This window comes from Alexandromys fortis, unplaced genomic scaffold, assembly GCF_014885135.2.
Source record: "Alexandromys fortis isolate MF-2015 unplaced genomic scaffold, M_Fortis_MF-2015_v1.1 scaffold_173, whole genome shotgun sequence".
NCBI classification, from domain to species: Eukaryota; Metazoa; Chordata; class Mammalia; order Rodentia; family Cricetidae; genus Alexandromys; species Alexandromys fortis.
The window spans coordinates 3,077,841-3,105,215 of NW_026068051.1; the positions used below are offsets into that span (position 1 = coordinate 3,077,841).

Consider the following 27,375-nt stretch of genomic DNA (forward strand, 5'->3'; position numbering starts at 1 on the left):
AGAAAGAAAGAAAGAAAGAAAGAAAGAAAGAAAGAAAGAAAGAAAGAAAGAAAGAAAGAAAGAAAGAAATTCTTAGGCCACGCTAGGATGGGAGTCTATCGTTATCACCCCTGATTGGGGCACCTTGCTATTATAACTATCCTAAACAGTGTTTCCTCATCTCAGTGGTCCACGATGACAAGGGTGATGGGAAGGAATTTTAAAAGCCCATGTTCTAGGAACTTGATCTCCATCTGCAATAAAATTTCTGTAAGAGTAGCTTCTTTATCACATTGTCACCATTACAGATTCCTGATCAAGTTCAATAACTATTAAAAAATAATAAAATGCTAATGGACTTATTTCAGAACAAGTAAGACTATAACCACATAAAAGCCCAGCTTTTCCTTTGTTCTAGCAGGCAAAGTTAAGTCGTTCTCTGTTGAATCTATTATAGCCTTTGGCTTGCTCTTAGCCTGAGCTTTTTAATAACTAGGTTTAGTACAAAAAGAAGCTGTGCTGGATTGCAAAGTGTTACTCAAAATGTTGCCACCTGCAATTATAACTTCCACCAAATAATCAAAAAAGGTTAGCAAATTGGCAGAAAAATGAAAACAATTCCTCGAAAACAGAGAAGTAGTAAAGCAGACTGGATGGATAGTTGCGTTTCTTCTGTAGCTCTGAAGCGCACATTCATCTAGCTATGTATTTACATATAGTGCTCATCACTGCAGCACCAGAGCAGCTAGAAAGGAAATCAGTTTAGCCTCTGTTGCAATCACATTTCCCTCAATTTTCATCTTTACTTGAAACTATTAAGAAAATCCCAAGCAACTCATCTTTGGAGCTATTTGCAAGTAATGTAGTTCTCAGATTTGGTCCACATCATTCTTATTCCCACTCTAAATTCATATTAAATGCAATACCATTCAAACCTGACAATGAAAAAAGTGTCCTATACTTCTCACCAGGAATTAGGTAGCATTTCCTCACTTATATCTTTTTTGATGGGGAAGAAACACTACAGGAAGAAGAAAGTAAGCTAACACAGAGCCAGGAAAGCTCTCTCGTGGTTTAAGCACAGGTACAACGTTGAGAATGCAGGTCACATCTCTGCTGAAATAGCCAATATCTTCCTCAAATGGCAAACAGGTTACCTAAAACTAAATGGAACTGAATCAGCCCAAGTCCTGGTGCTATCACCATTTTACCCATTTGCCATCCTAGTAAAAAAAAGTAAGGGAAGAAGGCAACAAGGTAACCAGTGGTCTGATAGGTGCACATTTTCTGCCTCTGGCTGTAAGGAGAAACGCCTCAATCCATGGAAAAACTACATAGGAATCTCATGTTTTATCCCCATTCCTAATATCTGTGTGCAAGCTTTTAAAGCCAGAAACTCCAATACTTCAAGTAATTCAGTATCCCCTACAATGATGACCTGGTAGCGCTGTCACTCTGGAGAGCATCACATTATGATGGTTTAGTGTCTATGTAGCATCAAGGCATTTACATTGAGCCTTGGCTCTCAGAACATTAACAGGTCAAATTTTTATTCTTTTCTAAATAAAGCTATATCTCAAGGCTCTGTTCTGATGCCCATTCTCTTTGGCAAAGGACAGATTTGCTCCAAATCCTATCAGCAAGAGCTCACTTGTTTCTTCTCACACCATTCTTCAGGTAATATGTAGAGTACCGGGCTCATGACAAACTTCTCGCTTTCGAAAAAGAAAATTAAACTGCAGTAGTATAAAGCCAACGTGCCCTGACAAAACTGGGTTCAGTGCAGTGAAATATATCCTGCTGACAGCTGTCCCTCAGAGTTGAAAGCTGAAACTCAATCCTTAGACTGGCAAGTCTCTCAATGTACACACTCCACTGTATGTCCAAGCTATTGGAAACAGAGCTTGATTCTAATACCTTAACCTCATTCCTGTCATGCAGTATCCTATAATCTAGCTAAGATCACTGACCTCACTCACCAGTCATCCTGGGCATCAGTTATTGACTGCTCACAAAAGAACATCAGGCTTACTCTTCCTGAACTCTTAGGCTCAGAAACAGTAAGCTAACATGCAGGCTCGATCCTACTCAATCATCTGAAGAAAGGGAAAAGAAAACACATAATATAGAAAGGGAAAGAAAGAATAATGTGAAAAGTGATAAAAAGCAACAGTCATTTTCACAAATGCTGTTAGCTTTCCGGTTTCACAACTATTAAGGCATTGGGCAAACGAAAACTCGTAGTCACTACTGTAGACTGCCACTCACTGCAGTAGCTATTCCTTTTATATTGAGGTTTGTTAGGTCTTAAAGGGGTTAAAAAAAAAAAAAAAACCCTTTAATATTTTTGTTCCTGTGTGTGTGTCCGTGTCTCTGTGTGTGTGTGGTCTTTGGGTACAGAGTTCCGTATAATAAGACTATTTGTATTCATACTGGCAGAGTAAACACTACATGTTCATGCCCAGGCAGCTCTGTGCTTGTAATTTCAGCAAGAACAGAGCTCTGTCCCTCTGGGACTTCACTATTCCCCCAGTCTCCATTCACTCAAACATAGAATGAGAACAGAAAGAAAGCAGAAGAAAGATCATGGCAAGAGGTTTCACACAGCATTGCAGCTAGCTTTCACATGGCCAAAGAACAAAACAAAACAAAAAAAAAACCTCGTCGTATGTTTTAATTACATTAGTTAAAACTATTTTACTCTCAGCCTCATGTTCACAAGGCCGCTTTCTATTCCTCAACAGCTATTAAATGAATCAAAATTACAGACTAGTACCACAAAGCTTTTTTTTTTTTTCCTGCTGAGGGGATTGATTGCAAGCAGAAGCCATACAGTAGGTACAAAGTGCTGCTTCAATTTTGTGTGGTGATGAATATGTGTATTCTCTTGGCAACCCCATCATTGTGCCATTTGTTGAGGCACCAGGTTGGACCAACTCCTACAACTCTAAGCCTCTTCCCACGGTTCAGAGCTTGTCTCCACCCTAATGCTTCAGCATCTACTCCCGCAGACTATGTTGTGGTATACAAAAGTTATATACCTTGTTTGTTTTAGAGACAAGGTTTCTCTGTGTATCTCTGGTTGTCCTCCTGAAACTCACTCTGTAGACCAGGCTGGCCTCAAACTCACAGATATTCACCTGCCTCTGCCTCCCTGAGTGCTGGGATTAAAGGCATGTGCCACCACTGCCTGGCTAGAACAAATATTTTTGAAAAGAATACTGGATCTGGGCTTGGTGGCACACGCTTTTAATTACAGCAGAGACAACAGAGTTCAAAGCCATAGAACATAGTGAGTTCTAAGATAGCCAGAGCAGGAAATAGAGATCCTATTTCAAAACGAAGAACCAACCAAACAAACAAACAAAACAAAAAAAACAAAAAAATTACTGATTTTTGGTTTTTCAAGACAAGGTTTCTCTGTGTAACCCTGTCTATTCTGGAACTTGCTCTGTAGACCAGACTGGTCTTAAACTCAAAGATCCATCTGTCTCTGTCTCCCATGTGCCACTGAAGCCTGGCTCAGAATAAAGGTTATTTAAGGAATGAGTTTAGTTAGAGGTTAATAAAAACACCTGAATTTTTAGGTATGCTAATATTTCTATCATTGTATCTTAGCATAATCAAAATCTTAAGGATCTTACTGTATGGAGAAGAATATGAGGGGAAACAGGAGAATATATCTTATGTCATTATTAATATGGTACTACATGAGAAAAGTTATTAATCCTAGAAAATGCTTTCTGATTTTTATGTTTCTTTGTTTCAAGACAGGGACACATACAGCCCAGGTTAACCTTGAACTTCTAGTTTTCCTGCATCAGCTTCCAAAGGCTGGTATGCGACATAACACATGACTAGAAAATGTGGTTATTTTTTAAATTTTTATTATCTTAAGACTAATAATTTATTATAGTTTTCATTTAAAACATTTTAAAATATATTTTGATTATATCCCCTCCCCTAAGTCTTTCTAGATCCTTTCCCCATCCCTTCCCATCCAAAATTTTTAATGACTATTCAAATCAGGCAGGTCTGGTGGCATACTTCTCTAATCTCAGCACTCTCAAGGCAGATGCAGGAGGGTCTTTGTGAGTTTACAACCAGTCTGGTATAGATAGTGAGTTCCAGGCCACCCAGGCTTATGTAGTGAGTGAGATTTCAAAACAAACAAACAAACAAACGAATGAATAAATACATGAGTTTTGTGTTTCTTTTAAAACTGTTGGCTCTCTCACCAAGTCCTTTAGGAAGAATTTCTTTATCACACTCACAATATCACTAAATCCAATGAATCAAGTGTAAAAAAAGATACCTAAAAATCTCAAAATTCCAAATTAATAAAAGATAATAATCTATTCTCATGTATCTTCAATTATGAACTCACTAATCTTGCTCCACTTAAAATCTGACCTTCATTTCTATTTTGAAGCAAATCCTAGACATTAGACCTTTGATTTTGTAAAGACATTGTATTAGCATGCATGCCCCCCAGAAAATAACACTCCTTTTCAAAAAGCAAAATTGTAATACCATTATTATACCTAAAAAATTCACAGTAATTTCTTGGTTTGGTCCATTCTCTCTCTGAGGAAATTGACCAAGAATGCTTTCCTGACTCTGCCACTTGAGTAGCTCCTACTGTGTAATAATAACTCTCATGAACGGCTGGTACAGAGAGATTGAAAGGGAGAAGGGTATAACTACTTGCCTCATTTCCTCCTGGAAGCCTGTTCATATGGACCAACTGGCCTTGATCATCCAACACCAGCTCAGTGTATGTCAGCATGTCAGAAGGTAGAGGGGGTGAGGGAAGGAATGCTTGAGTGGACATAGACTCCCAGAGTTTGATGAGCGACTAATGGAAGAAAGAAGATTGACTTATCAGTGGCATTTCAACATGAATAAAAATCACAGTCAAACTCAGTCACTCTGACTCTGCTTTCTTTTCCAAGAGCTCTATGGAAAGTATGAGCCTTAGACCAAATGCTCAGCAAACACACTTGTGGCCAATTTTACACCATTTTCAGTATGTCAAAAGTCAGGTACTTCCCCCAATACAGTCAAACTACTGAAGGACCTTGAAATAGCACTGGAGCATTAACACATACAATAACACCAACCCAGCAAGAATAAAATAAAAAACTCAAATAAAAGGCATCAGCCAGGTTTGGTGCTCATGTCTCTAATCTCTGTCTCATTACTTGTAGGCTGAGGCAGGTTTATCTCTAAAACAAATCCAAGAAAGCCAGGGAAGATCCCATAACTACTTTTCACAGCAATAGATCCACATATGAGAATTAGTTAAGATGTGGATGACTATTTATAAGTATAGCTCAATTAAATTTCAAATTTGAGAATACAGACATACCCATGCATTTACAAAAACATTCATGATTACCGTTTCCTATTTCTTATGTAAATAAATTAACTTCTTTATGAAGTTCTGTCCACGCTTGTCTTAAACACCTAAAGCCCAAATGACACACACTTATGTGTCCTAGCTGTGCCCCTTGTCAATTATAAGTACTGACACTGAGAATCAGAATCACACACAGTTGTCAGGGTCATGACACCATAAAATGGAGGTAATGAGTGAAGGTCTGTGTTCTGAGATAGGATGGTTTAAGTAAATAGTTACCTAAAAGTAACTTGCTTTTGTGAATACTACAGGAATCACAGACTACTAAATAAGTCCACAGATAAATATTACATTAAGATTCAAATATGATAATATTGATAGTGCTGATATTGATAGAGACTTGAGAAGACCTACAACAAAGATATTTTTAAAAGAAATCCCGTATCCTCTGATGCTCTATTCTTTATCTGTTGTATTCTCTGCTTGTGACATATACCCCCCTACTTTTGATGGGAAATCTGCAGTATAGAGAGGGTTCACCATCATAAAGTCAAGGAATTTTTCATATAGGGGAAGAGTTTCATAATGTCACTTTTTTCATGCTAGGTTTTTATTTAATAATAGTAAATCTACAGAAGAAGTTATACCTACAACTATATACAGTGGTGCTGTCTTCTTGTCTGTGCTACCTATAATGACTCTCATCTTGGCTTAGGTTAAGGGATTATCTTGGAAAGTAAGAAAATGAAACCTCGTTCCACTCCTCTTTTTAATATTTCTAATTCGAACACAGACTTAATACATGTGTAACTCCTCACATAGGTCCTTGTAAACATAATGTGGCAAGGGTTCACTTGAGACGTCTCTTCTCACCATTCCTCATGAAGCACCTGAGTTAGAAGACACTAAGTCATTAATGAGACGAAATTAGAATAGTGTCAAGATACTTCCAGCCTGTGAGTGCCCTTCTCTAGGAAAAGTTACACATGATGGAAACTCAAAGAAGCCTCAAACTCTCGCCTGTTAGCCACTTTTACCTGTCGAAACATTTCTGGGATATCATATATATACGTTGTTCCTAAGGACTGCGCCTGAAATCTCTTTGACTGAAGAAGGTCTTTGGTCACATATGGAGTATTGATTAACATTCCGTGCAGTGGTCCCTGCTTGTCTCCATATGCCTGAAACATGATCTGTGGGGAAAAAAACAGAATGCACAGACAGTTAAGCGATAAATAGAAAATAAAATAGTTGCCTATAGCATTGTTTTCCACAATGTTATTTCTTAAAAAACAGATGGGGGTGGGGAGAAGTGCTTAATGGCGGAGACTTGCCTCATGTCACTGGGTATTTGGTATTGTCCCTTCTCTGCCACTTAACCAACTCTAAAATAGTGATGTGCTATTTATACTAGACTGTTCTTAGTTTGGAATTAGGTGACATCAACAAAAACGTCCAGTGTAAATTTCCCATCTCAGAGACAGAGTGATGGCACTTGCCTTCTAAACTGACTTGAATCTTGGATACTAAAAAATGAAGCATGCCAACTAACTAAACAAAACAGTTCTAGTATTTAAGTCGAGGAGCAGCTATATACTAGAGAAAATTCTTGTTCTTGGGCCAGATCAAGGTTCTACCACTTGATCATGCATTAGTCCCTTGATTAGAAGGTTCTTTGTAGTATTATTAGCCACGCAAAGGCTCCAAATACTTTTGTCAGAGTAAGTATATTTCATTCACTCACCTAATTAATTCTTGTTAGCTCATAAGACACAGCCTATGGTAAAATCACTATATTTTATTAAATTACATATAAACACACACACAAGTATGTATGTATGTACGTATGTATATATACATATGTATTTCTCTCTAGTATACTGCCTCTAACTAGTGAATTCCTGCAATTGCTGGATTATCACATAATGAAACCACCACACCAGTTTTTAATCATTTTTTAACTCAAATATTTCTAGAAGAGTACTTCATACTCCATATATTTAGCTAGTTTTATTTGCTCATGAATATTTATAAGGGATGCCATTATTTCAATTCAATTAATATTTATTGAGTGCTCAGAGGTTGTATAACACTAAACTAGGCACTTTATGTATGAACACATAAAATATAGATTCCCAACACACTGAATACAAATGGAGATTGGAATGAAAAGGTATATATATATATTCCCATCTGTTTGGACCTAAAATATAAGCACAAGTGTACCATTAATGAAAAGATCCACGGATTTGATATATATGCATAGAATGGAATTAAATACTAACCTAAACCTGAAGGTCATCCATCTAAGTGACTCCTTAGCATCTGAGCTCAGAGGAATAAGAGTGCTCTGGTGACTTGTCAATTAGGTCTTATTCTGGGCAAACATATCCTAGGCTGTTTAAAGTCCCCAGAGTGGAACCTCCAGTTCTCTTCTAAAAGACCAAGGGGGAAAGTTACCAGGTGGGAGACAGCAGCAGCAGTAACACCTTGGGAGTTAAAAGAACTAGTCATATTTAAAAAAAAAAAAAATACAGATTTCAGGTGTTTTGGCAAGAGTACAGTATGAGAAAACTGGATTTGGGACAAAGACTGAATCAAAGTAAGAAAAAGAAATAAAAGCAGCAGGTTCAAGACTGTGAGACAACTCAGCCAGTAAACTACCTGCCACCAAGCCTGACAACCTGAGTTTAATGCTATGCCTAGGACTGAACCTGATTCCTGCAAGCTGTTCTGATCTTCCCCCCCTCCCGTTTCTCTCTCCACACAAACACACACACACACACACACACACACACACACACACACACCACACACCTGGTAAAATTAAAAACATCAGTAGTTTTGAACTACTGTATTTCCTGTTAAGAGAGGCAAAGCTGTAAGTACAGGGTTTAAAACTCAATTCTGCAAGCTCTGGGATGAAGTTAGAATAGCCATTTAAAGCAATATAACTATGCAGTAAGGAAAAGGACTGAAGAAAGCTGCATGCGTTTATACACTGTTGCTGGAATTTAAAATGGTAACCATTTAGTGGCTTGTAAGTCTCTTATAATAGTAAAAAATAGTTACTACAAACTAGCAATTATAGACTCCTATGCATTTAATCAGGAAAAATAAAAATTTACCTACATAAAGATTTGCAAATAGTAGCTGGGCATAGTGGCACATGCCTTTAACCTCAGCACTTGGAAGGCAGAGACAGAAGGATCTTTTTAAATTTTAAGGCCAGTCTGGTCTACATAGTAAGTTCCAGGACAGCCAGAAGGACATAGTAAGACTATGTCTCAAATAAAACAAAACCAAAAGACAAAGATTTACAAATGAATGCACATTACAGATTTATTCTTTAACAACTCAAATTTGGAAATAAAACTTCAGTAATTGAATAGATATAAACATTTTGGTAAATCTAAAAAAATGGAATACTACTCAATAATGAAAAAGAGTATACTCATAGTCCTTGCAACACAGATGAACCACCAAAACATTATGTTAAACAAAACAAGTAGGATAAAGAATAGTATGAATTGTCTGATGTAATTTACACGCAACCAAAAGACACACAAAACTATATACAGCAACAGAAAGCAGATCTCAGTGGTTGCCTAAGGCTGCAATTGGGTTCTGTCTTTCACTGAAAAGAAGAGAAACTTTGTGGGGTGACAAGAAATTCTCTATAATGACTCTGATGACAGATATCATGTACAACTGTCAGACTTAATCAAAGCAAATGCAGCAAAAGAAACCATTTTGGTACATGTAAACTATATAAACTATATAAAAATGTAAACTCAATAAAGGTGACTTTAAACTGTTCACTTTACTTCCCTCACTGGAAGTCAATTTATTTAAGTAACAAACTACCCAAACCTTTTCTTCCTACTTAGGACTGCCTGAAATTGTTCATTTCAGCCAACAGGACAAAGACCATACAAGAAACATGAAACTCAAGCAAGTTAACTTTTCTTCTCATTGGCAATAAACAATGTGTTAGGGCAAGAGTTTGGTAGTAATGGACCCTAAATGAAGCCCCAAATGACCATTTACGTTAGCTCCATTTTCTCCTATGATAAACATAGTAATTAAAAGTTGGTAGAGGTCATGTTTTACCAGTTTGAAAACATATACAGGTTTTATTTATACCTCCTATTGAAGGCTGCAGCAGGGCTTCTCATAGAGAACCATCACTGACCTACACAGTGGGCACCCTTAGAGCCCTGAATGTTTTTATTTTATAATGTCTCTTATCATATCATGGAAGCATCAATTACTCATCTATCTTTTCCCATTATAATATACATTTCTTAACGAGGAACTGCTTTGTAGCCATAGTTTCTGACACACTATACGTAGTCAGTAAATATTAAATAAGTAAATGAACAAATGATAAACATGGTTCCATATTATATCAATTTCTAAAGGAAGAGGAAATGAAGTTCAGTAATAAGTACCAAGTACGCACTGGTGCACAGAAACTGGCTAGAGGCTGCTGTGGTCAGTTCCTGCCTCTATCACTGCTTTCAACCTAGCTTCCATGCCACAGGAAGGCTCAGCAACCTCCAGGGCTTTTAAATATGCTGGCCCCCTTCAGGTCGAGGGCAGCTTATTCACTCTTACAGATGCCTATTAAGTGTTTATTTTGTGCCAGGCACAATACTAAATCTCTGCTGAAGGCACCTGTGCCTTTCATGCGCCTGTTTCACCACCATCTAGCATCAGGGAAATCTAAGAGCTTTCTAATAAAGAGAAATGGGAAAAAAGAAGAAGAAACCTGTGAAGAAAAAACATTTATCAGAAACATTAAAATCTCAAGTGCCTTCTTATTTTACAGAAGAATAGGCCTGCCTTGAAGCCATTGTAGAAGTTAATTAAAAGCATCCCTAACCATGGAAAGTCCTGACTGAAAATGTCCTTAAGGTTGTCCTGAAAAACATCACATGCAGCAAAATTATTGAGCACTCTTTCCTGCTCACCCCTGTGCTCTGCGCATGCTGTTCTAACTGCTTTCTTCTTAAAGGATAGACTTCTTTGGTGATCTAACTGAGAATCAAAAAACAAAATGAAAGGTCACTAAGAAAACTGCCTAAACTAGGATTTTAAAAAATTCATCTCCAAAGCAGAGACAAAAATGTCTTTTTCTGCCTCCATTCCTAGATAAAAACAAGAGCCACATAATTGCTTCCCAGAACCAAATGCATTGAACAGTCTAAAACCCTTGTATTACCCTTGTATTCTGGTACAAGTACACACTTTATTAGGAGTACATTCTTCAAGTATACACTGAAGCCCTAAAATAACATACTATACCTCTGAAGATGTGTGCATACCACAGAAAATGGTCAAAATCTTTAGAAACTAAGGTGGCAAGCCAATTATAATAGGATGCTCTATTATCATAGAATAAACATGCTTATTCATTTTTCATTTCTGCATTCCCAAAATTTTTCCCTGGAAAATGGGTTATGGCTTCTTACTTTGCTCATGTATAGGCATACAGCACTCTAAACTCAGTGAAAGAAAGTGAGCATGAGTGAATGAAATGTACAAGTATGAAGAAGACACTGCTTGGCTCTCTCTGTTCCTGATATGATTCTATGGTGAAATTTCCCCTTTCGAAAGACAGAAGTTGATAAATTCCAGACTGTCCCCTTTCCTCATCTGCCAGTGGAAGGCTGCACTAGGAGCAGGAAAACAAATCAGATCAGGAAATCTAGATTACTTAGCAAAAGTGCCCCTGGAAACCATAAACATCTGAATTGCATAATTATCTGTGGAGTTGGTTCACCTGGCCTGTTAAAGCGTGTCAATATTTGACAAAAGGTTATGGTTTTATAACATGCGTGATCAAGAGGCACAAAGCCGTTTTCAAAGGTAAAAAACAAACCGATGGGATTTGAGGGTTATTATGTGTTGGATCAAATAAAACCTTGGAGGAGTCTGCTTGACTACTGTACCTGTGCTGTCCTGGAGTCAGTCACTTCCTTATACAGGCTGATGTCCAAGTAATAGCCAGACTCATTTGTCAGGAAGAGGCGGATGGGAATTGCTTTTCCAGTTGTTGTCAGGCGAATGTTGATTTTCAGTTCTGCCTGGAGGACGCGCAATTTCCACAGCCGACTTCCATAGCGCATTACCATGCTCCGCACAGATTCTTCAATCTGACACAGTACAATACCAAGTGTAAAACCAAAATACTTTGCAACTAAAACTTGTTCTAAGTTTGCACATCTTTGCTAAAGAATATTGGAAAAAGATACTGGTTTATGGAGATAGGTACCACACTTACAAAGAGAACTCATGTGGTTTATTCTCCCCATCCTTCTTAGTTTTTATAGTCAATCTGACACAATCCAGAGTCACCTGCAAAGAAGGACCTCAATGGAAGGATTGCCTTGGTTGGACTGTCTTGTTAGATTAAGAAGGGTCAGGACATTGTAGGCAGCACTATTCCTAGGTGGGTGGGTCGAGCTGTATAAAAAGAAAGCTAATTGAGTATGAGCTAGTAGGGAAGCCAATAAGCAGTCTTCCTCTATGGTGTCTACTCTAGGTTTCTACCTTGAGTTCCTGTACTGACTTTCTTCAATTATAAACTGTGATCTGGAAGTAGAACCTGAAATAAATCCTTTCCTTCCCTGCATTGCTTTTGGTTGTAGGTGTTTTGTTTGTTTGTTTGTTTATCATAGCAGCAGAAAGAAACTAGGACACCCCCCAACTTACTATTATTTGGAACAAGTTAGAAGCAATTTCATGCTGGTTTGGTATTTGAGTGGTTTTCTTTGACTCACAACCCCGAAATCTGTACAACTCCTTTCCCTTTCCCAATTATATTCATACTCTATATCAAAGATCTGCAATATCTAAAATTAAAAGCCAGGGGATTTAAGAGAAAGCCCCAAATAAGAATAAAATCCCTGGTTAAATAGCTATTAAGTAGCATTTCTATGCATGGTAACTATGTTTCATTGCACTTACAGAACCTTAAATCAACACAGCAATTACCACCATGAGCTTTTTTCTACAAAATTTTATTAAACTTGATAATGTATGTCTCTTAGTAAATTGCACAAATTAAAGAAAGGCAATTTGTAGGCTGTGCCAGAATGTTCCCTCTAAACACTAGCGATCTCAACTTTGGTCACTGCCAAGTCCAACTGGGATTTACGGAGATGAGATATTCCCTCATTTCCCAGAAGCTTTGTATTGAGACAGCTAGGTATTCTTGGTTTTAGAGTTAGAAAACTTATTTTTACTGGATATCCCTAGATGTGACTTTATAGGTTGGCAAGATGTCTTAGTGGGTGAAGGCACTTGTCACCAAGCCTGAGAACTTAAAGATCCTTGGAACCCACAATGTACAAGGGAAGAATCAAGTCTTATCAAGTAAATAAATGTATAAATGGTTTTGCTACCAACATGCTAAATCAATAACTGTTCCCAATAGGGCTTCAAGTACCCAGAGCATTCTGAAGGGTCTTTCTACAGTACTGTCTCAGCACTTAGAATGCCTTAAAATTACCTTACATGTCCTAATCATGGTTTTCCAGTAGAATGTATCACCCTGCATGTATTTCATTTCTGTATCACAGAACTTTAACTTAGAACAGGTCTCTATTTTTTAATTTATTTATTATGTATATAGTGTTCTGGGCACCAGATCTCATTATAGATTATGGTGTGAGCCATCATGTGGTTGATGGGAATTGAACTCAGGACTATCGGAACAGCAGTCAGTTCTTTTAACCTGAGCCATCTCTCCAGCCCTAGAATAGGTTTCAAGTAGATAACTTCCCTGTTCCTACATTATGCTTACTAATGAAGATACATTTATTCATTCTTTTCTTGAGAGGATAAAAGCTAACGATCTGTGTGTATGGGAAACAACAGTGATCTGTGACTAGCAAGCAGAGTCTGAGTACTCAGAGTAGGGGGTACATATAAAGGCTGATGTTTTAAAAATAAAATTACTCATAAAGAAAAGGCCAACTAAAAATACACAGTGTCCTGGCCATGCTGTAAGACTTCTAGTTTTTTGATGCTGAAGTGAAATTTTGCTGTCAGATCATGCAAATTGAGACTCAAAGAACAGGTTTACAAACAGAATTATCCCATCATTAGCTTGGGGTTTAGAAGAGAAAAAAAAAAAAAAAAAACAGGAAAATTTCTCAGGTCTTGGGCATTAAGTTCAATGGGTAAAATCAGAACTGAGGATACAGTTCAGATGGCAGAGTGATTGGGTAGCATGTAAAAAGCCCTGGATTTGATCCTCAGCACTGTATGATACACTGCATTATAGCCCAGCAGTGAATAACTCAGTACTGCATTACTCAGTACTATATAATCCAGCACTGTATAACCCAGCACTTGGAAGGTTGAGGGAGAAGGATCAGAAACTCAAGATCATTCTTAGCTACACAGGAAGTTTGAGGCTAGCTTGGTGTACATGTGACATGTACATTTTAAAAAAGAAGCGAAAGTTCATGTCTACAAGTGATGTAGAGAAAGATAGATATTGATTGACAGTCCTATCCAAATGTACAGCAACCCAGGAGAAAGACAGAAATACCAGGAACAGAGGCACTTGCCCTTATATCAACTAAGATAAAAGCTAAGTACAGAATCACCTTTTCTTCCCTTAAATTGTACAGAACATAGTTTAGAAAACAGACTCAGGGACAAAAACAGATATATCATGTGAACTTCCTTACAATCAAATTCTCTCACTGTGGAGAATAGGGTAGACATTTTCAGACAGTGTTGCACCTAAGCAAGGCCACTCATTAGTAGTATTTAATGCATAAAGGCAATAATTTAGCCAAAATGTCCAATATAGCAAAATTAATCAGTTCAGATAAGGAATCCTGGGATAGCATATAAAATAGGACACCACATGGCAAATATTACAAAACCAGTATCAATGGAGAAACTATTTATTTATTTTGTGTACAGTGTTCTGTCGGCATGTATCCCGGCAGGCCAGAGAGGGCACCAGATCTCATTACAGATAGTTATGAGCCAACATGTGGTTGCTGGGAACTGAACTCAGGACCTCTGGAAGAACATCCAGTGATCTTAACCTCTGAGCCATCTCTCCAGCCCTAAAGAAGAAGTTCTTATTACAGCAAATAAGTGACACAGAACCTTCCATTTTGCGACTATTTCTAATGGCTAAGTAAAACAATTTTGGAATTGCCCTATGAAACTCAACCTGTGACTTTAAAAAATTAAGAAAACAAACTGATGACATGAACATCTGTTTCCAAATCCAAGTGAGTCACACATAAATGAGTCTCTTTTGGGGGACAGACAGAGAAATTGTGGGAAATGTACCTTGGATGGGTCCATGATGACTGTGGGCACAAAGTTGAGGAAGATGTGGTTACAGTCAGTGCGGACATTTGTATTATTAAAAGCAACTTCCAATTCATCCATGGCTTCCAGGAGCAGCCGCTCCCCTTCATTTTGTAGATACTCAAAAGAAGCTTCCTATATAAGGAGAAAATTACCACCATTAATGTGCTTTAAAAGCAATAAAGAAGGGATGGGGAAATGGTTCAATGGGTAAAGTGTTTGCTAGGAAAACACAGACTTAAGTTTAGATTTCCAGTGCTCAAGAAAAAGCTGGAGCAGTGCCCTATATCGGAAACCCTAGCACCAAGGGAAGGTAGGGAATGGAGACAGGAATCAGAAGGTTCACTGACCAGCCAGTCTAGCTGAAACTATAAGTTCCAGGTTCAATGAGAAATACTGTTCTCAAACAAAAAACAAAGTAGAGAATGATAGAGGTGCATATGTGCTTAAACAGACAAACAGTAATAAAAATTAAATAGTAACAGAGGAAGATACCTTCATGTCAACTTCTGGCCACATGTGCTTGAATGGGGAGGTGTACATGCATCCCACCTCTACCCTCAAAGCAATAATTTAAGAAGCAATATGAGAACACAGTAAGGTATCTATCTGCTTATACATTGTTCAACTTTCTCTTGGTTGTAAATCTATTGACTGTAGGAGGCAAAGGCTGGCGAGGGTTAAATAGAGTCTCTGCCAGCCCTTTCTCCAGCCTCTAACAATATAATTTCCACTAAGAAGTAGAGATGCTAGGCATTGCCAGAGCTAAAACCCCAATATGATTATGTTTCACATATGCCAAACAGAACATTTTAGAAAAAAAGACCTGTTTAGCATAAAATGATAATGGAAGTTTATGGCAATGGCAATGGGATGCAATAGTTAGCATATAGCATATGAGGAAGCCCACACATGAAGACAGGTTTATGTAACGGTTACTGTAACTTTCTCCTTATTCATTACCATTACCCAAGTCTTTGTGGTTTTTGTCTGTTAAGCATTGTTTTCTTTCTTCAAGTAAGTGCTCTCATGCTTCTATTATCAAGAAAAATCAAATTAAAGAAAAATGAGCCTTTATTATTTGGAAGATTGGAGAATGACAAAGACAAAAGCTTTGATTCAAATAGTAAAACTCTGATTTTGAGCCATGACTAATTCTCTGTCCTTTCCCTAATGGATAACTTCCCATTAAAGTAAAGGACTCACCTTTGTGACCAGATCAGAATGCCTGATGATTGCACGGACAAAGAACCTGTAGTCAGTTACTTCTGTGCCCACTTCCACCTTAGCTGCCCCAAGATACAAGTGCATCTTGTGATTAGCACATGGAATGGCAGTGAGGTCAAAATTTCTCATCCGGTTCAGCTCCAATTGGAAAGCCAGAGCAGGTTCAAGATGACGATAAATGCGGTCCTCCTCAAACTGAGCACAAGAATCAGAGGGAAAAACAGATCACATGAGGCAGTTGCAAAATTACTTTATGATTGTGTTGATAAAACAGATTCTTAAAGATTGAACCCAGTAACTGACATCTGTGAGGCTGAGGCAGGAGGATCATCCAAATTTTGAGGCTATCATGGGGATTGAGGATGTGGATCAGAGGTAGAGTATTTGCCTAACGTGTAAACATGTGTATTCAATCCCTAGCACCACAATAAATAACTAAAATAAAATACAAAATAAATCAAGGCTATAGGTTTACATAGTGAGTTAGAGGATCGCTTAGGTTACAGGGTAAAACTCTATAATAAGGAGTGGAAGGGGTCTCAAAAATAGAAACATAAGTTGTAATATACTAATAAGACACATACAAAACTACTGAATAGCCTACATAATAACAGGTGCTCTAGCACCAAACAAAAAATCAAAGACATAGGCAGGTGGATCTCTTTTAGTTTTAGGTCAGGTCTAAATAGAGTTCCAGGCCAGCCAGGGCTACACTGTAAGATTCTGTCATTCCAAAAAATACTAAGTAAAAACAACATGAACAAAAATCTTCAATTCCCTCAGAACTTCTGAAGCATTTAATACTGTTAAAAATTAAAAAAAAAAAAAAACAACCGACTATGCAGATTGCTTCACATTAATTAGTATCTACTTCACAAGATAGTGTTATGGGCTCACCCAAGTAGAATGATGCTTAATGGTGAGACTCATATCTTATCATGTAGTAAGAAATAAACATCATATATTAAGATGGTATTTGGCTTTGGGGAAAATCCCAATAGTTACACCATCACTTATATGTAAAAAGTTTATAAATACATTTCCTACATTGCTGAATATAAATTATTCTGCTAGAAAGCATGTCAATTAAGTCAATGGAAAAGACACCTAAAATATAAGCTAGTAAGAGAGAGAAATCAACTCTGTATGAAATTTTATACTTTAAAACTAAAAAAAAAAAACATACGGATGAAAAGAAGAGCTCAATATAAATCAACTATCTTGTAGGTTACAAGAATGATTCTACTAAACTGGGTGGTGTTGGTGCACACCATTAATCTCAGCACTCAGGAGAGAGGCAGGCCAATCACTGTGAATTCGAGGCCAGCCTGGTCTACAGTTAGTTCCAGAACAGGCTCCAAAGCTACCGAGAAACCCTGTCTCAAAAACCCAAAAACAATAATCCTACTAAAAAGGAACAAAAAAATAGAATAACTTTACGAAATAAAGCATTCCTAAATAATACATCAAAATTGTTCTAAAGGAAAGGGATGTTTTTGAAGTTACAGCCTTCTTTGGGTCAAGACATTTGATTATTTCTTAAACTCTTTCTTAAGGAAGTATGCTTTAGAAAAAAAAGAATGCAGCAATGGCCTATTCATAGTACAAAAAGGGGAGGGAAAGAGAAAAGGATGGAATGGAGGACAGACAGAGGAAGGAGGAGGAGGCAGGGAGGAGAAAGGGAAATAAAGAGAGGCAATGAAGTAAATCATCCCTTACCTTATCCCTTGCTCGGAATGTGAAAAATTTGGGAAATTCTCTCTGAGATAAAGAAGAACGCAAAATGTGTTAGTTCTTCAGGGAATGGCTCTTTGGGGATATAACACACTGTATGGCCTCTGTCAAATATCTAGAAGACAGTTCCTAAAAAACATGCTCTTTATCTGAGCTTACTCCAGGTACCCTCTGGATAATCATCACTTTGACCCCACTTGGGAATTACTAAACTATTAACCTACCTTTAGTATCTATCATCTCTGAAGAAAGAGTTCATTTTATCTCTCAAGTAGAAAAAAAGAATCTCCCTGTGTGTTACTCTTGGCACAACCTGGCAAATAAAAACAATATGCCCTATACTAGAACCACTGCAATGAGTCTTACTAGACTGATTTCCCAAGCTTCTCTTTAAGAAAACTCTTCAATTGTAAACTAGTCAAGTAAATTTTAAGTCTATGGTGTTTTGTCCCCACCCCTACTCCAACATTCAATCTGAAACTGATGATTTCAAGGATTTAATAATAACATTTCAAGACAAAAGAAGCAGTGGATGCTACTTTGGTCACTAGTGCTCTGCCTAAGAAAGAGGGGAGTGGGACCAGTGAACTTGAAATCATTAGGCCTTTCTGCACAGCATTACACAAGAAAGCAACCAATTTACTAGAACCCTATTAATTAACAAAGATGAATTCAATTAGCAGAGTTCATTAGTTTCTGAAATTTAACTTATTAACACCAAATACTCCTGTTTCTCGGATGGGAAGCTCTCCTGGCAGTGCTGCAATGAGTCATTACTATTTCCTCTCTAGGAGGTTCCATTAGATACCTTCTTCATTATGAGTGCAATATAATCAAGGGAAAGTTGGCATAAAGCAGAGAGATCAGGACCAGCTAGCTACACATTCTTCAGGAGCCTTGAAGAAAAAATGGACTTAAAATCTACTAGGTAGAGGGCACTCTCCTGTGTCTTTTAAGGGAATGATCACAGTCCCTGCTTTACAGATGAGCAAGGCTTAGCTCAAGGGGAAAATCAAACAAAGTCTCTCATGACAGAAACCGTGCCTTTGGCCTCCCAAGCATAGGGCATTATCTTTTTATTCTTGTTATAATCAAAATTGCTCATGTAAATATGTTTTTCATTGGTGAGACCAAAAACAAACAAACAAACAAACAACACAGAAATTAAGACAGATTAGTAATGGCACACACCTTTAATGCCAGAGCCACACTAGTCAGCCATATAGGCCAGACAGTGGTGGCACACACCTTTAATTCCAGCAGCCACACCAGTTAGCCATAAAGGCTGGGCAATGGTGGTGCACACTTTGATCCCAGCACTAGAGAGAAATATAAAACAGGAGGAGACAGGTCTCAGTCTCAATCTGAGGATTCACGGAGGCAGGATTGCCAATTTTCGGTTTGACGTAGAGGTAAGAGCCAGTAGGTGGCTTCTTTGCTTTTTTGATCTTCAGGTTGAACCCCAATATCTTTCTCTGGGTTTTTATTAATTGTGCTACATTTGGCACCAAACGTTTGGAGTACAAATTCACAAAAAAAAAGCCATCTGCCTATCGCTTCACAGACACCGGCATAGACCAGAGCTACAAGTGGCCAGGTTCACTGCTCTACTGGTTAGATCTTTCTCTTCTCTTCTCTTCTCTTCTCTTCTCTTCTCCTCTCCTCTCCTCTCCTCTCCTCTCCTCTCCTCTCCTCTCCTCTCCTCTCCTCTCCTCTCCTCTCCTCTCTTCTCTTCTCTTCTCTTCTCCTCTCCTCTCCTCTCCTCTCCTCTCCTCTCCTCTCTCTCTCTCTCTCTCTCTCTCTCTCTCTCTCTCTCTCTCTCTCTTTCTTCTGGTGGGCTCTTCCTGAACCCTCTTCTCAGGCTGCTGTCAAATTAGGTAGCTGCCTTGAAATCCAATCAGACATTTATTGTTCTATGCAGCAGCAATAAGCCTTACATCTTCATCAACATTGGCAGCAGATTTGGTAAGACAATTGGGAATTCTTAAAGGGAGGAATTAGTTAAAAGAAGTTTTTTTTTTCCCACATTAAAATCTGGGAAAAACCATTACAATGGAGGGATTTATGTCTCTGTATGATAATATGCTGGACAGTTTGAAAACAGAAAGGTTAAATGAGAGGATAACTAATTTAGATGGGATTTATGTAGTATCAATTGTAAACATTATCAGCATTAAAATAATTGTTTTATCACTAAAAAAGTTGGCTAATCTGAATAAGATATAGGCCTTAGAAAAATCTAATAAAACAGATCACAAAGATATTCAAATCTAGACTGAGGAATTTAATGAGAACTAATTTCAGCATAGCATTATAAGAATAGAGAGGAACAGCCTAAGGTTTTCAACCAACTTTAATTTTAATATATCCAGTAACCATACAAGAATTATTAAATGGCAGAGGCTCTGTTAAAGGCTAAGTGGACTCCTGTGCCAATGTTAGATTTAAGGAGATTCGAGAAAGCAACAGTCTCATATGGCATGCAATCACCTTTTGTGAAGCATATGTTAGAACCATGGTCAATTTGTAATAGAATTATCCCTAAAGACTGTGTAGAATTGGTTAATGAATGGTGTTTTAGAGTCTGGTCCACAACTACAATGGAGTACCTGGTTCAGAGAAGAGGATAAGATTATTGAACAGCAAAGTAAAACTAAAGGTATGGAATTCTCTTAAGATCAAATTCTTAGAAAAGGAGATTATGCTGCTATAGAAAGGAGGCAGAATATGATGATCCCACCCTGGATTTATGCTGAGCAACAGCTCTGAATGCTTGGGACAGAATTAGAGAAATAGAAAAGAAAACTGAGTCATTTGCTAAAGTTATACAGGGCCCAAGGGAAGCCTTTACAGATTTCTTACAAAGACTGACTTCAGTAGTAAATAGAATGATACCAAATTCAGAAGCTAGACAAGTAATAATTGAATCCCTGGCTTTTGAAAATGTCAATTCTCTATGCAGAAGGATAATGAGGCTGTCAAAGGCAAGTTCAGCACCTATGGAGGACTGGATTCAAGATATAATTAATACTGAATCTCATGACCGTGATGATTCATGGATAGGAGAGGTAATTTCCAGAGGTTTGAGGAAAAATCAAAATGTCCAATGTTATAATTGTGGCAAACAAGGTCACCTTAAAAGGGATTGTACACAGGGCGTTCCTAGAAACAATGTTTTTTCTAATAGTCTAGTCAGAACACGCCTCTCTTCTGGATTATGTGGAAGGTGTGGCAAAAGGCAGGCATTGGTCAAATGAATGCAGGTTAATGAGGGATATTCATGTTAATCCTTTGCCATAGAGAAACTATGTGATGGGCCTCTGGCAGGCCTCTATGCCAAATATGGTTCAGTTGTTTCCTACCATCATAGAGGAAACTCCATCTCAGAGCAATGAAAGAACCTAATGACTACTGTAAGAAAGCATACTACTCTGAATAATAGAACACCTATAGAAGAGAGAACAAAAAGTTCAGGGAAACCATAAGAGTATTTTGGTAAACTATAAATGAACAAAGACCAAAATTAAAAATACAAATAAGCGATGTTGTCATTGAAGGTCTGGTAGACACAGGTGCAGGTGTAAAAATAATTTCATCAGAATCTGGGCATACAAATTGGCCTCTTCAGTTGTAAATTCAATTGTAAATGTTCAGTTTTTAGGGACTGGAATTTTATCTCAGGTAAAATAGAATGTGAGACAGTTCGAATGTACAGGGCCAGAAAGACAGAGAGGAATATTAAAAGCATATGTGGTTAACATAGCAATGAGTTTGTGGGGACATGATTTGTTTTAGCAATGGAATACTCAGATTAATATTTTTGCAATCTTAGAAACAAACCATAAGTTAAACATATGTTTATGGGAAAAATATTAGAAGGCTTTATAAAGAACAGTCACCAACCATTCAGAATGCACAAAAACAGGACACAACAGCTGCTGATATTTTAGAGGCACCAACAGCCCTACCTTTAAAATGGTTGACAGACAAACCTGTATTTAGAACAGCAGTTTCTCTGTTCTTAAAGGCCATTGCTTAAACCTTAGATGGTGACAAGGACTTAAATAGGCCCAGGAAACTATCAGCTGAAGCTGGGAGAGAATTGGCTTTGATTGAAGAGAAATTACAGAAGGCTCATGTTGGTCAAGTGGAAACAAATCTTAATGGCATTCTGGTCATATTACCCTCCCAACATTCCCCTACAGAAATTTTAATGCAGAGGGAACATATTACCTTAGAACAGGTCTTTTTATCACATGAACTTAGTAAAACACTAAAATCTTAAGTGGAAAAGGTCTCTGAGTTAATTCTAGAAGGAAAATTTGGACTTCATCAATTAGCAGGACTAGACCCAGCAGTAATAGTAATACCTTTTAATAATGGTAAAATTGTCAAACTATGGGAAGAAAGTAAACCCTGGCAAAGAGCATGCAGTAATATTTTGGGAGAGATTAGCCACAACTATCCCAAAAGCAAGAGAATTCAACTTATAAAGAGAACTAGCTGGGTCCTTCCTTGAATTTTACAGGACACACCAATAACTAGAACCCCTACAATCTATACTGATGGAAATTAAGTCAGGAAAGGAAGGTTATAAATCAGAAAATTTAAGTAAAGTGGAGCAAAGCTATTATGATTCTGTTCAAGAGTCAGAACTGTATGCTATTCTCATGGTACTAAGGGATTTTAGAGAACCTCTCAATATAAGGTACTGATTCTCAATATGCAGAAAGAGTGGCTTTGCATATTGAAACCACTGAATTTATACCAGATGTCACAGAATAGACATTATTATTATTTACTCAAATACAAGATACAATCAGGAATAGTAATCATCCCATAAACATAACACACATAGATCCCATATGGGTCTGCCAGGTCCTCTAACACAAGGTAATGCAGAAATCAATCAATTATTGGTTGGAAATGTGTTGAAGGTCTCAGAATTTCACAAAAAACATCATGCCAATAGCAAAGGTTTATAAAAAGACTTTTCCATCACATGACAACAAGCCAAGAAAATTATAAGAAATTGTCCTACTTATTTTTTATACAACTAAACAACATTACCTACAGAAAATAACCCAAAGGGGACTCAAAGGAATGAAATCTGGCAAATGGATGTGTTCCATTTTGTAGAATTTGGAAAACTAAAATATGTACATTACCATTGATACCTATTCAGGTTTTCAATAGGAAACTGCTTTGAGTTTGGAAAAGGCTGGTTCAATAATCATACATTTGCTAGAAGTTATAGGCATCATGAATATACTTGTACAAATAAAGACAATGCTCCAGCATATGTCTTTAAGAATATGAAAGAGTTTTTTGTTTATTATAATATAAAGCATATTACAAGCCATACAGACCAGGCAGTGGTAGCACATACCTTAAACCCCAGCAATTACACTAGTTAGCCATAGAGGCTGGGTAGTAGTGATGCATGTCTTTAATTGCAGCACAACAGAGGAATATAAAGCGGACAGTAGATTATATACTCTGAACTTCACATAGTCTAGTTCTGGTTTTATTCTAGAGAGATCTAGCTTCCAGACTACTACCTAAAAGTAAAACATAATAAAAAGAAAGAGAAACAAATCATTCCATGGGATTTTCTTGAAAGAAGTTAGTAAAATCGTAAGATAACATTTAACACATACTTTTCTATCTGCTGAAATGAGGAGGTACTAATATGTCATTTTGGCATACATTTTCCCCATTTTTATTAAAAAACAAAACAGTAGAAACAAAAAAATTTTAATAGAAGTACTCTTTTCTCCCAAATCAATTAATCAAAATTGTAGTCATGAAAATCAAACAGTTTGAATGGAAATAGCTTCACTGCATATAATAAAAGGGCTCCATTTTGGCAAAGTGTGAAATATCTGTAAGGTGACAAGAAAGAGTTAAACTATCAATTTAAAAAAAAAATTCATTCTGTGTGGTTGTGCACCTTTATTACTAGGACTAAGGAATCAGATGCAGGTGGATGGATTTCTGTGAGTTTTAGTGGCTATGTAGTGAGACCCTGTCTCAAAAAAACTAAAACTAAAACAACAACCAAGAAATAGCCCCTCAAAAACAAACAACAAATGCCCACTTTTGTCACGGAGAGCTGAGAAGTTATCTGAGGTGATGGAAGTAAACCTCCTCCAAGTTCTGAGGAGATTTTTGATACATTGAAATTCAGAACATTTACAATAGGGTTGGCATGAAATGTCTGCAAAAAAAGGAAAGCAGGAATATTAATACATTATTTGGGAGACCAGAAGTCTGAAGGGTTTCATAAAAAGTCAACTGTTGGCACTCAAAAGGCAAATTACTCCAAAACATCAGGAAAAAAAAAAAAAAACAAACAAAGCCAGAAATGGAGACATAGGCCTTTAATCCTATAGCACTTGGGAGGCAGAGACAGGAGAACTTCTATGAGTTTGAGGCCAGCCTGGTCTACATTACGAGTTCCAGAACAGCCATGGCGGTTACACAGTGAAACCTTGTCTCAAAAAGTCATAAACAAAAACAAAACAAAATAAAACAACAAAAAAAACATTCTGATCCTATGGTTTTAGTAACTTCCGCACTTCACCTCATTTCCATGCTGCCAATTTTCCCACTAACAGCATTCCTGCTTATTCCATCACTAATGTAATTGCTTTCCAGGCATGCTCTAGTGTTATGGGCAAATATCATAATTGACTGTACAAAAAGAAAGCCCTCTTAGTGTTCTGGTACAAAAAAAAAAAAAAAAGAATGCAACATTTCTCAGGAAGAAATTATACCCCTGCTGTGTTCTAATCAGCCAACCATCATCAAGACAATCAAAATAATTTGCCTAAATTAGCCAATCAAGACACCCTGCAAATCAGAGAATGTAAAAACCTGAAAGAGAAAGCATCATAGCTGATTATGATACTAATAATTGTGTTAAAAACCTAATGAGATGAAGAAATTGGGAGCTTGCTGGTGCAATTCTCTTTTACCTCAACATGCTGAGAACAAATTATATAGACTGTAATTAAAACAAAACCCTAACCAAACCTAGCTAGTCAGTCTACTAGTAAACAACTAACTACATTGCAAAAAGAAAAGAAGTGCAAACTACTAACTATGAGCCATGATAACTCTTTAGGATAGGAATCTCCTCCCTCAAGGCCTAAACAATCTAAAATACTTCACCTTACATGAGAGTCACTCACATGTAAGCAATCGTGAAAGGACACCTAGCTCTTGAGAGATTTGTGGCAATTTTTAAAATCCCACAAGCACTTAAAGCTCCCCCCCCCAAAAGAAAACAATTAAAACACAAACTATAAGTGTGATTTACAATCCTGTCACAGTATTTGGACCTTAAGTTTTTGTTTTAAAAGAGAGGAAGAAATAGTAAAAACACACATTTTAATATCCTTGAAAATATCTTTGCTAAAAAAAAAGAAAATAAAGAGCAATCAAATTTTTAAAAATATAATATATACCAATTAGTTCTTTCTGCTATACATTTTGGAATTTAAGACCTAAACTATTAGTGTAACTAACTGCAACTTAACAGAGAAATTCAAAAGCCAAACTGTAAGGTTATGCAGGGTGGCATATGTCTATAGTTGCAGTACTTGAGGGATTGAGGTTACAGAGTAAGATCCTGTTGTCTCTTCTTCTCCCCAACACACACACACACACACACACACACACACACACACACACACAAAGAAAAAGAAAGAAACAACAACAATAAAAAAACCCACAAGCAAACAAAAAACAATTTAAGAAATCTCATTTCTTTTCAGGGTTCTTTTCTTTTTTTAAAAAATGCAACATATATATTTATAAGGACAGACTTGTTTTTCCTCCAACTTTCTATTATAACATTAATTTTAAACTGTTCTTTGCTTCACATTAAGGAGACTTGACTTAATTACATGGCTGAAAACAGATTCCAAACCCAGTGTTTTTATTGCTGGCATAATAGCTGTTTCAGAGTAAGAGTCTGTGTATAAAGTCAAGCAATCAAGGCAGCAGCAGACATATCAGTGGCCAGCTTTCTTCAGACAATCATGATCACACAATACAGTACTGAGATGCTTATGGACTTCACTGGCATCAGAATAAACACCTCACAGTACACCGGCACTCCACGAATCCCTCCTTTTGTCTGGCCCTTATTTGTCTAATGGTTCTAGGGCAGTACAAAACATCCATGACTTTGATGAGCAGTTTGTTTCACTCCACATGAACCAATGTTGTTCTTAACAAAACTTGGTAACCTTTCTCTTCTACTTGCTGCATGTGGACACATCCTTGGTTATATTCAGTAACACAGTATCGAACAGAAGGAACTGCATTACATCACCATGGATTACTAAGAAGCCAGCGAGATCAAGGGATTCATCTCTAACACTGCTGGAAGGCTTCCTCTTTTTCACACTACACTAACTATGGGCCAAGCATGTATCAGACAACATGACAGAAGCTAAGCATTCTTCATGAATGGCAAGCTACCACCATCAGAAAAACTCAAAGCAGCACCAGGACTATAGTCCTGAACTTGTACAGTTCTGCCAAGGTTCCCTAGAGGTTCAGTAATAGTTGCCATTGTCCCTACAAACACAATCATCATTTCTAAGAAATAATGATTGAAAGCATCTCATTCCTTAAAGCAAATTCAGCCCATGACTAAATTGTAAATGTTCACTTGACTCCAAAGCAGTCTTTAATACACTAATGAAAAATGAAGGCATTTATAATCTCCTGATTTCCTACCTGATGCTACTATAAATGAAAACTGGACAATAACAGCTGGAAGACCACCCTGTTAGCCTCATTAACTAGTAGATTTGGTCTGTACACATCCCTATGCAACCTAAATTCAGAAGTATAAGGACAGCAGGAAGATTAAAAAATTAAAGCAGTTAGATAGACTCTAGGACACGATACAGATTTGAAAATAAGAAATATTTTTTCTATTGCTTTTGTGGTTTTATTGTTGTTATATTTAGTATGAGTTTCATATATATAGTAATAAAAATGTTAGTGATATCAAAGAATTTTGGCTTTCTGAAAATTTTAGGGGACAGTTTTATTTGACCATGGAATGAACATAGAAAAGCAGTCATTGTACCATACACATTATGATACTATATGCACTTTTAGAAAAAAGTAAAAAAATTTTATGAATTCATGTTAGTCTATTTAATAATATGCTATTAATCCAATATTGGTGATAAAAAGTGAGCTTACCAAATGTTTAGGAGCCTAGCCCAATTCTGACGCATGTCCAGGGCCTCGCTCTGTGGTATGCGTACTTTAATTTTGAGAGCATCTACTAGCCACAGTGTTTATTCATGGACACTCATAGTCTATCCCCAAGTATCAATTTTATTCCATAGGCTTCTGATTTTTCTTCCTAAAACCCCAGGGTTCTCTCTAAGCTCCTCATACTTCTCCACTGACTCCAGTTTCCTGTCTGAAGTTATCGATTGATATATACCTGAACTCTGCTGGATTTCCTGACATCAATAACACATGGGAGTTGTGTAGTCCACTACATTTCCTAAAGAATTTCAGTAAAATCTTAGCTATTAGCTTGCAGGGGAGGCTTCTCTATAGACTAAATAGATCAGCAAGATGACTGAATGAGGGAAAACAAAATACCAAATGCCTTTAGTTTAGAAAGTCCCTTCCAGAACTCAAAATGACTCCTGCTCATTTTTAACAATGCTCACTATTAT

At 37.2% G+C, this 27,375-nt stretch overlaps 1 protein-coding gene across 2 annotated transcripts in view; it reads right to left on the reverse strand.

The window, feature by feature from the left end:
• Positions 1–27,375, reverse strand: part of Acaca (acetyl-CoA carboxylase alpha) — a 153,947-nt gene that overhangs the window by 78,014 nt on the left and 48,558 nt on the right. For both annotated transcript variants that reach the window (XM_050119583.1, XM_050119581.1), the window contains 6 exons: positions 17,639–17,680; positions 15,899–16,114; positions 14,672–14,827; positions 11,299–11,502; positions 6,379–6,534; positions 4,691–4,837 (listed from right to left, as the gene is read on the reverse strand). In XM_050119583.1, the coding sequence (XP_049975540.1) occupies positions 4,691–4,837; positions 6,379–6,534; positions 11,299–11,502; positions 14,672–14,827; positions 15,899–16,114; positions 17,639–17,680 (921 nt within the window). The remainder of the gene's footprint in view (positions 1–4,690; positions 4,838–6,378; positions 6,535–11,298; positions 11,503–14,671; positions 14,828–15,898; positions 16,115–17,638; positions 17,681–27,375) is intronic.